The sequence below is a fragment of the Peromyscus maniculatus genome, chromosome 8, assembly GCF_049852395.1.
Source record: "Peromyscus maniculatus bairdii isolate BWxNUB_F1_BW_parent chromosome 8, HU_Pman_BW_mat_3.1, whole genome shotgun sequence".
In the NCBI taxonomy this organism is placed as follows: Eukaryota; Metazoa; Chordata; class Mammalia; order Rodentia; family Cricetidae; genus Peromyscus; species Peromyscus maniculatus.
This window is the reverse complement of record NC_134859.1, coordinates 105,656,753-105,667,674: the sequence shown is the minus strand read 5'-3', so window position 1 is coordinate 105,667,674 and position 10,922 is coordinate 105,656,753. Positions and strand designations below refer to the sequence as shown.

At 55.7% G+C, this 10,922-nt stretch overlaps 1 protein-coding gene across 1 annotated transcript; it reads left to right on the top strand.

The window, feature by feature from the left end:
• The first annotated feature begins 6,735 nt into the window (after nucleotides 1-6,735).
• On the top strand, nucleotides 6,736-9,849 carry Socs3 (suppressor of cytokine signaling 3). Its single transcript, XM_006990264.3, has 2 exons — nucleotides 6,736-7,066; nucleotides 7,621-9,849. Exon 2 carries the CDS (start codon nucleotides 7,709-7,711, stop codon nucleotides 8,384-8,386), a length of 678 nt encoding a protein of 225 aa, XP_006990326.1. The 5' UTR covers nucleotides 6,736-7,066; nucleotides 7,621-7,708; the 3' UTR covers nucleotides 8,387-9,849.
• The last annotated feature ends 1,073 nt before the right edge of the window (nucleotides 9,850-10,922 follow it).

The following is a 10,922-nucleotide window of genomic DNA, read 5'->3' as shown; positions in this document are numbered from 1 at the left end:
GGCTCACCGCAGCCTGGCTTCCCAGAACTGCCCAGCTGCCTTGCCGTCTGTTCCCTAGTGCAGCCCCAGCTTGGCCTTTGTGGGTGCTTCTGAGCAAATAGACACTTCCCACCCCATCCCTGGACAGAGCAGGGTGTGTTGGTTTGGAGGATGGGATGGCAGGGTAAATGCCTGGAAGCTGACTTCCCTCACCCTCTACCCCCAACTCAGAACTTGTGGACTCCTTTGTGATGGACAGGAAGAAACTCCCCTTCTCAGCACCCCATTCTATTCTCTCTGCGTCCTCCTCCAGCACCCAACCCACACATACCCATTACCCACCCCCCAAGCTCTCTGTGGGCGGAGGAATGGTCCCCAGGGCAGGGGTCCTGGCACTCAGGCCAACCCAGTCCCTGGAGGGCACCAGGAATCTGAGAAGTGAGGATTGAGTGAGTGTGTGGTGGGTTGCTGAAGTGTTTTCTTTTTCTTCCCCTCCTCTGAGTTTTCTGGGAAACGCCAGAGGCTGCTGGGCCTGGAATGTCAAGCTTGAAAGGACTCTTTAGCTGCCGCCCCACAGACATCCGACCCGCAAACCTTTTCTGTTAGCTTGAGGCCCCTCCTGCCTGCAACAAAGGCCTACCAACTGGAATGTTGCTTCCCGGCCACAGGCCATTGTCCTCGACTCCCTCCACCCCTTCAGATTGTTAGCAACCGGAAAGGAAGAAATCGGGGTCAACTTGATATGTGACCCCTGAGCTCTTCTCCTTGAACGAGAAAGGTTCTCTGTGACAGACTTGTTCCAGCCTTCCCCCTGCTCCTCAAACAACCCTGGAGGGCAGAGAGAGAACCTAGGCTGCAGCTGAGAGGAGCACCCGCGGCAGGCCTGGGTTCTGGGGGGCCTTGCTGTAGCTGCAGGGGGTATAGGAGAAACAGGCTCCCTGCCTCTCTTCCCAGGTTGACCCAGAGAAAGTGGAGTAACGGAAAAGCAGGCTCCTGTCCCGTACTAGACTCTAAGTTTCAGGACATCTTGATTTCTGATTTGTATTTCCAGATGTAGGCGATAAACTAGCATGGAGCTGGGAACAACGGACAAGGACCTGATGGCCACACATAAACAACCTCCAATATCTTTGAAGACAGGGTACCTTGGACTCGGTCTTTCTTAGTAAGGTTATGATCTGAGGCAAGCCTCCCAACCCTGTGGCTGCAGATCTGGCCACCAAAAGTGGTGATTTTAACATCTGTGCCCAAGGTAAGTATGGCACCTGGGACCACCAAGAAATACCATTGCTTCCTGCCTGCCTAGGCGCCAGCATCCCCTCCTCTCTGGGCTCAGAGGATGATCTCAGCAGATGTCCCTTGCCACAGGCTGGCAGCTGAAACCACAGGGCTCTTCCTCTGGACTGCAAATGCTTATCTTTATGTTTTTTATGACCCTGCACCTTTGCCTGGAAATGGGATTCTGAACGCATCCAAGTTCTGCAACAGGAGAGATTAGAAAAAGGTGGTGGCCTCCTGATCCCTTAGACGGGAAAAATGCTAGGTGGAGCTAAGGGGCCAGACCGAGATAATTGGCTCTTTTTCCCTTTCAGCTACCCAGCAGATAAGAGGGGATGCAGACCGAGTTTGAGCTCTGCCCTTGGTCTGTCATCTCTCAGTTCAAGTCCTTGTCCTAGAGTGGGTCCCTGGAAACGTGCCCTGCATTAACCAAGTGTCCCCTCCCACTTTTCCAGGCTGTTTATCTTCAGATTAGCAGTCTAATAATCGTCAGTAAACTAGCCATGGGGCTTCCCAGAACCCACACCATCCAACCCAGAAACCAACAATTCAGAAGAATGTTGGTTGTGGCATCTAAGACTCACAGGAAACAGAAATCCACACACGCTGGCCCTTAGGGCCATTGAGGACTTTCAATGCGCCAGACTCCAGGTTCACAGAGGATATGAACCCAGGGCTCAGTGGTTAGGAGCCATTGCTGCTCACGGTGACCTCTAACCTCCAGATCCAGGGGAACCAGATGCCTCTGGCCTCTGTGCACATACCCACAGGTAGGCACACACATACACACTTAATTTTAAAACAACAATTAAAATGTCATTCCGGGTGGTGGTAACACTTGCCTTTAATCCCAACACTTAGGAGGCAGAGGCAGACAGATCTCTGAGTTCAAGGTCAGCCTGGTCTACAGAGCCAGTCCAGGACAGCCAAGCTACATAGAGAGACACTATCTCAAAAAGCAAAAATAAACAAATAAAAAATTCAAAATACACACACACACAAAGGAAATAAATGCAACATCTTCCCTCAAGATTCTCCCTGAACAAGTGGTCAGAACATTTTGATGAGTGTGGTGGTTTTAATGCCTAATTGTAAAGAGAAAGTACAAATCAACCAGTCCGGGAGAGGTAGTTTCCTTCCTAGGGAAGCAGGTAGGCAAAGCTGGGGGGTGGCAGGTGGGCGGCCACAGAGCACACGTGGGCTACTGCACCTGTGGCCATGCACTTCTCAGGGAAAGTATAAGGTTTTCGTTCATCATCCGCTTCAGAGAAACCACATTCTGAGAGTTGGTGGCTAGGAAGGAGATATTTAGTGTCATCTTGACACAGGGTTGAGTTTTGTTTGTTTTTTGCTTTTCGTTTTGCATATCTTTATTTTATGTGTATGGGTATTTTGCCTGAGTGCATTTATATGTACCTCATGCATACCTGGTAGTTGCACAGGCCAAAAGAGGGTATCAGATATCAAATCTTCATTGGAGTTAGAGACACTTGTTAGCTGTTACGCGAGTGCTGGGAATTGAACCTGGATCCTCTGCAAGAGCAACCAGTGCTCTTAACCATTCAGCATCTCTCCAGCCTCTAGGGGTGTGATTTTGGTTGTTGTTTGGTTTGAGACAGTGTCTCACATAGCTCAGGCTGGCCTCATATGTAGTTTAGGATGACCTTGAATTTCTGGTCCTCCTACCTCCATCTTTTGATTGCAGGGATTACAGACCGGAGCCACCAGCTTGAGTCCATCCACTGCTCATTAGATCCTGGATGCTGCCCTTGCAGAGATCTGCCAAGCCTTATACCCTATTTAATAGGCTTCTAAAGTCCCAGCATGCAGCATTTCAAAGGTAGAGTGGGAGGATAGGATTAGCTTTCTAAATTATGATCTGAGGCCCTATCTGGAATTTTCACTAGGCCGCTTCCCGTCGAAGCTCAGAGCCGATTATCCTCAGAGTCTATAAATGTAAGGAATGTCCTTTGTTCTGGGTTTTTGCCTCTGGATCTTATTTCAGCTTCTCCCAGTGCAAGGGGGGCCAATGTTATAAAAAGGCCTGGCCACCTAAAATCCATCTCAAGGCATCTCTACTGAATCTGGAAAGAATCCTCAATATTTAAAGCAGTTGAGGCAGGTGTGGTGGTGTACATCTTTAATCCCAGCACCCTGGAGGCACAGGCAGGCGGATCTCTGAGTTTCAAGCTAGCCTTGTCTACAGAATGAGTTCCAGGACAGCTAGGACCACACAGAGAAATCTTGCTTGGGAGATGAGAGGTGGGAGCTGGGGATAGAACCCAGGGCTTCCCTGGGGATGGAACCCAGGGCTTCCTGCATGCTAGGTATGCATTAAATAGTGACCTCAGCCATTTGTCCCAGGTTCTGAGACTTCTAACAGTAAGCACATCAACTGAGCCACATCTGCAGCCTCAAAAGTCCTGTCCTAAGCACCATAGTCCTCACAGGAATGGGGGAGGGGGGGGGATGCAGAGTTGGTGATGTCACACAGTTACTGTGTCACACAGTTACTGTGCCAAGGAGCAGTGGAGGTTCCTAAGACCATGCATGGCACCCAGCTTACCGGTCCATCTGCTGCTCTGACCTCTCTAGTCACAATAGCCACACTGGGAGAACAGAGGCATGCCTGTAGGTCCTATCCCACATCTCCTCTTCAAACACTCTTGCCCTCTACTCTGAGTCGAGTCCCCTGCTGGCCCTGCAGAGTGAAGGCTTTCTTGACAGCATGTCCTGTTAGGACTTGCTCAGAAAAAGGAGTCTCTCCAGGCAAGCTAGGACTCCCAAGGCGCCAGCCCCATTCCCTGCCCCTTCCCCTCTCTCAGATTCATTTGTTTATTTAATTTATAATTAAATTAATTATATTTATTATAATTATGATGCTGCTCTGGCTGGCCTAGAACTCTATCAACCAGGCTGCCCTTCAACTCGTAGAGACCTGCCTGCTTCTGCTTCCAGAGTGCTGGGATTAAAGGCGTGCTCTACCAATGCTATGCAAGGCCCAAGATTTATTTTTATTTGAATTGTGTATATGTGGGGGGTGGCATGTGCACATGAGTGCAGGTTCCCAGGAAGCAGTTGAGATCCATCCTACAGCCGGGCGGTGGTGGTGCACGCCTTTAATCCCAGCACTCGGGAGGCAGAGGCAGGCGGATCTCTGTGAGTTCAAGGCCAGCCTGGTCTACAGAGTGAGTTCCAGGAAAGGCGCAGAGCTACACAGGGAAACCCTGTCTTGAAAAAACAAACAAAACAAAAGAGAGAGAGAGAGAGAGAGAGAGAGAGAGAGAGAGATCCCTCCTACATGGGTGCGGGGAGCCAATCCGGTCTTCCGGAAGTGCAGCATGTGCTCTGAAGGGCGAAGCCAGCTCTCCAGTCTCTTTATTTCCCTCTTACCCGACCCCAGGAACCATCACTGCGTCTCACTGGGTCACAGTCATTGACTAGTCCTGTCTCATGGCCTTCCCTGCTGCAGGATCAGCCCAGCAGCCCTGGCATCCCAGCACTTCAGCCCAGGCCCCACAGAATCAGGCACAAAATGAGGGGTTGTGGAATGGCTGAATGAACTTGACTTCTGTCAAGGCACGGTAATTTACAAAGCACTTTCCCATCCATTAACTCCAGGGCTATTCCCTAAGAGTCTTCCCTGTCCTCCACTGCCCTCAGCACAGAAGCATTCGGTCAGCGCAGCTGCGTAACACTCCCTGGATGAGATGAAGGCGGCCTTGTCCGCAGAGGAAGGGAGAATCCACCTCAGGCGCCTCTGGCAAGTGTCTTAAAGACAAGACCCGCTCTCACAAGTTATCTCCATGTGTGAACAATGCCTGGTCTGTCCGCACAACGTCTGAGAAATAGTCTAAAGGAGGCCCCCAAGCCTCTTGGGTACTGGCATTGCTAGGGTGCGTCACTACGCTCCTTCCTATTTAACAAGGACAAGCCCGAGCCCAGAGAGGCTGTGCACCCGCCCGAGTATTAGTCCCGGGCACCGGGGAGCATATTGGGCCAGTGGGCCAAAATACTGAGGCACCTACCGATTCCCCAGGAAGGGGAGCAGGCAGCCCCCGCTTCAAGCCCAAGCTACTGTTCGTCCCCCCTCCAACTAGTATTACACAAAGCCTGTGGTGTCTAAGAGGGCGGGCCAGAAAGCCCGGGGAGAGCAGCCACTCTGTGTCTCCCTTGGCTGGTTCTCAGGTGGCGCCAGAATCCTGCTGCCTGTTGAAAAACTTGCCTTCAGGCCTTTATAGGTACTCAAATGACCAGGAGCAAGTCAACCTTTCACCTCCGTCACCTGCTCTTACCAGTACCCCCGCCAGGAAAAGTTCAGGCACTCGAACACTTAGAGGCAAGTGAGGCCCGTCCTAACACCTCAGTGGCCACCTGCCAGTGGGCTGAACCCATAACAACTGCTCTGTGGACATTCTGCCTATTCGACATCAATCCCAGGTTTGAACCTGGCCTGGAAGGTGAACCTCCTCTCTTCCAGGTTGCCCATTTCTGTTCTTGAATAAGGAGTCCCACAACCTCTTCTTTCTCCAGGGCCTGGGAAACAGCAAAACTCTGCTCGCCTGCAAGACTCCAGTGCGCCCTCTAGCGGACTCGGGCGCGAGCGGGGCGGGGGGGTCATGGTTTCTCCCTCGAGCTCCCCCGCCGAGCCGAGAGCACCTGGGCGGACTAGCTCACCATGCAGGTTGGGAGACTCAGATGAGTGATAGGGTGATAGTTAGCGGCTTCCTCCACCTTCCCCCCACCCCCTGCGAAGAGCATTAGCACCCACGTCTGTCACCAAGGAACTAAGCAGTGGGCCGGTGAGCCGAGGCCCGGCAATTGCGTCGAAGGCGGGGTCTCCTTCACTTCTGGATCTCCCAGCTTCATCTTTTGGATCTGTCCACAGGTAAGTGTCGCGCATCCCCCACCTTCATTTTCTAGGTCCCCAGTGAGCTGGCTGCGGAATGGCCCTACTTCCCTTTTGGCTGGCACGGGGCTGCTTGGAACTGTAAATGAGGACCTCGGGGTGGCCTGGGTGGGAGCGAGGGGAGCGTCCCCACGCAGGGTCCAAGAAAAAGGGAAGGGGTGCCGGGAGCTTCTCCGGGCCGGCCTCCTAGAACTGCCCGCGCGCTCCCATCGCGGCGCCCCCGCCTCTGCCAGAAACCAGCCTTCTTAGAAGGGAGGGGGTGGGGGGGAAAGTGTGAATGAGAAGTTGGGGGCGGAGCGCGCGGGGGAGGGGCCGCTGCCAGGAACGCTCGGCCACGGCTGGCGCCGCGCCCGACGGTCGGGCAGCCTCGCGCCGCGCTTTGTCTCCCTCTCGGTGAGTCTCGGCGGGTCCTGGAGGCCCCAGCTCCAGGCCCGCCCTCGGCCGCCCGCGGCCCCTCCCTCGCCCTCCGCGCACAGCCTTTCAGTGCAGAGTAGTGACTAAACATTACAAGAAGACCGGCCGGGCAGTTCCAGGAATCGGGGGGCGGGGCGTGCTGGCCGCGTAAATACCCGCGCGCGCGGCCTCGGCGGCGGCTCTAACTCACACTCTTCGGCTCTCCTGCTCTCACCACTGCTGCCTCTCCGGGCTCCTGGACGCCCCCTGCCCGGCCCAGCTCTCTGTCGTGGCCCTTCGCCCGGGTTCTTTGCCTGATCCATCCCGGGGCGCGCCTGATCGGCCCTGGGGGCAGCGAAGCCAGAGGGGACGCACGCTCGGGGAACCCTTTGTGGACTTCACGACCGCCAACATCTGGGCGCAGCGCGGGCCACTGCTGGCCGCCGCCTCGCCTTGGGGACCGTAGGAGGAGCAGCCCCAAGGCCGGAGACTTCGCTTCGGGACTAGGTAGGAAGGAGGGGCGCGGTGTGGGGAAGGGTGGGGGCCTCGATCCAGCTCGGGAGCTTTTCCCGGTTTCTCCTCCCCTTCCCGGGTCATTCCCGGTAGGGAGGGGACGAGGTAGGGGGCAGAGCGGATGAGAGGCGAAGATCCCGGGTTCCCGTAATACTCGGACTAGGGCCCTTGGGCTTCTCCAGTCCCCTCTCCCACATATCTCGGGTTTGTCACCCCCCTTTTCGTCCTCGCCACTGAGGGCACCGGACTGAGCGACGCCCTGAGCGTCCCTGTGGCTCTTGTCTCGTTCCCCATCCTGGCGGTGCTCCTGGAGACCCAACTTCCACTCGGGAGTTTCTCTCGGGTGTTCTTCCAGGGCGCGCTGGGGAAGGGATTGTCTGGGGTTGGCTGGCAGGGACCGAGGTTGGGAGAGCTCCGCGAGGTGGCTGGGTCTGAGATACAGCCTTCTGCGGGGCAGCCGAGTGCCCCGGGCGCACGGCGGAGGTTGGAGGGCTGGGCACACTGGAGGGTTCCGAGCACTCACGCGCCGGACGCTTTCCTCTCCGCAGCCCCCCGGGATGCGGTAGCGGCCGCTGTGCGGAGGCCGCGAAGCAGCTGCAGCCACCGCCGCGCAGATCCACGCTGGCTCCGTGCGCCATGGTCACCCACAGCAAGTTTCCCGCCGCCGGGATGAGCCGCCCCCTGGACACCAGCCTGCGCCTCAAGACCTTCAGCTCCAAGAGCGAGTACCAGCTGGTGGTGAACGCCGTGCGTAAGCTGCAGGAGAGCGGATTCTACTGGAGCGCAGTGACCGGCGGCGAGGCGAACCTGCTGCTCAGCGCCGAGCCCGCGGGCACCTTCCTTATCCGCGACAGCTCGGACCAGCGCCACTTCTTCACGCTGAGCGTCAAGACCCAGTCAGGGACCAAGAACCTACGTATCCAGTGCGAGGGGGGCAGCTTTTCGCTGCAGAGTGACCCCCGGAGCACGCAGCCAGTACCCCGATTTGACTGTGTACTCAAGCTGGTGCACCACTACATGCCGCCCCCGGGCGCCCCCTCCTTCTCCTTGCCACCCACGGAACCCTCCTCCGAGGTGCCGGAGCAGCCACCTGCCCAGGCGCTCCCCGGGAGTACCCCCAAGAGAGCTTACTACATCTATTCTGGGGGCGAGAAGATTCCGCTGGTACTGAGCCGACCTCTCTCTTCCAACGTGGCCACTCTCCAGCATCTCTGCAGGAAGACGGTCAACGGCCACCTGGACTCCTATGAGAAAGTGACCCAGCTGCCTGGACCCATTCGGGAGTTCCTGGACCAGTACGATGCTCCACTTTAAAGAGCGAAGGGGTCAGAGGAGGGCCTGGGTCGGTCGCCTCTCCTCCGCGGCACACGGCACAAGCACAAGAATCCAGCCCCAATGCTCGGTAGCTCCCAGTGAGTCAGGGGCAGGTAGGCTTCTTCCTCAGGCCCCTGGCTTTGCAAAGTGGGACAGACAGGACCTGGAATGTGTGAGGGGAGGGGAAGTTGCCACCTGCTTTCCCACCCCCCAGCTCCTCTCAAGAGGATCCAGTTGGCCGGTGGGACAATCGCATTGACAAGTGACTCTCCTCACCTCCTCCCTTCCTCCACACCCCCTCTGCTTCCCCAGGGAGCAGAGGGAGGGAGGGAGGACACCTCCGAGTGTTGAACTAATGAGAACCGCAGGGGAATCTTCAAACTTTCCCACGGAACTTGTTTGCGCTTGGATTTGGCTGAATCCTGAGCAGACGCCAGGCCTGGGGGAAAGATGGAAGAGAAGAGGGCGTGCGGAGGGCTGGCTGCAGGCTGGCCAAAGAAATGACCACTCCACTACCCAGCCTAGGTGAGGAGTGGTGGCTCCCGGCTCTAGGGAGAGAGGCAAGGGGTGACCTGAAGAGCGCCATTCTGGTGCCAGGCTCCTCTCCCTTGGGGCAGCTAGTGAAACCTCCCAGAGTCCTCCCGGTTGCAAAGAGTCAATGGCATGTGGGAGGGAGATGGATGGGGCTGGTCAGTTGGCCACCTTTTCCAACACCAGAGGGAGGCAGATGAACAGATGAGCCATCTTGGAGCCCAGGTTTCCTTAGAGAAGATGGGGGACTCTTTGTTTCTCCTATGTCAGGCTGGGAGACTTGCCTTAAATGCCCTCTGTCCCATGGATAGGGATTGGCACATGAGGAGCCAATCACAGCCAACAGGCGGAGGAGCTGAGGGATTCTCCAGTGGCTGCAGGCCAGAGGAAGTGGGTGCAGGGAGGAGACCCTGAGTGGTCCCTGGGAAGAATTTGGCCAGTCCTAGGCACCGCACCTCTTGGTCAGCGGAATCAGCCGGTCCCAGGGCCCTCCAGGTCCTGCACAGCGCTCCCTTCTCACCTGGGGTGGGGGGAGGCAGGAGGTGATGGAGAAACCTTCATCTGCCACTCAACAGTGGCCACTCACAGGAATGCAGCAGCCATGGAATTACCTGGAACTGGTCTTGTTTAGGGGAGAAACAACCAAGTTTTCTGAGTCAGGTATGGGGCTGGGTGGGGCAGCTGTGTGTTGGGGTGGCTTTTTCTCTCTGTGTTGTTTTGAATAATGTTTACAATTTGCCTCAATCACTTTTATAAAGATCCACCTCCAGTCCGCTCCTCTCCCCATTCAGGCCTTCGAGGCTGTTTGAAGATGCTTGAAAAACTCAACCAAATCCCAGTTCAACTCAGACTTTGCACATATATTTATATTTATACTCAGAAAAGAAACATTTCAGTAATTTATAATAAAGAGCACTATTTTTTAATGAAAAGCACGACTCGAGCCTTCTTTCCCTGACCATGGAATGAGGGGAGGGGGCTGGCTGTGCCTCTTGGGTCCCTGCCCACAGCTCTGAGGTAGACTCAGAGGTGCTCTCACGTCACCGTCACCGGCAGCCCGCCTGTGTCACTGGCAGGCTAGGGCAGCCACCTAGACTGTTACTGATGGTTAATTCCTGCCAGTCTGATTCAGCTCTGACCAGAATATGCAAAGCAAGTTTGCTAAGGAAGTGCGGGCCTCAAAGGGCTTGCAGGGGGCAGGCTGCACTGTGGTCAGGAGCTGTTAGAGGCTCCAGGCTATTAGTGCTCTCTGGCTGGGCTGCTTGGCAGGGAGGTGTTCTGAGAAAGCCTAGATGTGGGGTCCTGATGGTGACTTGTGACCTCAGCACGGCGTCACAGATGTCACAGCACGTAGGGGGGAGGGTGATCCCCACACAAGGCTGGAAAGCAGGTGGGGCCCTGGGACAGGTGTTGATGGCCTTGCTCCCCCATACACTCATCTTGTAGCCTTAAAGCTCCTGCCTGGGCCATGGAGCACCAGCCAGGCTCCTGGAAAAGACCCATCTGTTCACCTTTAAGTCCTGCACCTGGGCCCTGGAGAGGCCGTCTCGGGCACTTGCGTGAGACACAGCTATGCTTCTTTGTGAGCAGGAGTCAGCACAGCTTGGATTCGTAATTTCTGGTGCCTAGAAAGGTGAAGGGTAAATATTTATCCATTGAGTGTGGGGCCAGATGCGGGTTCAGGGAAATTAAGCAACCTGCCAAGGACACAACACCCAGGAATGTGGGGACAATAAGGGATTGGTACTGAGGGGGTACTGACTCCCCACATTGTCTCCTAAAAAGCCAAATGCACTGCACGCTCTCTCTCTCTCTCTCTCTCTCTCTCTCTCTCTTTCTCTCTCTCTCTCTCTCTCTCTCTCACACACACACACACACACACACACACACACACACACATACATACACAAACACCACACCGTTTGTGAGATCTTCTGCTACCCAGACCTGAAGAGCTTTGAGAAGAGTGTGACCTCCAGCTTGGGGGCTCCTCAGCCTCCCTGTC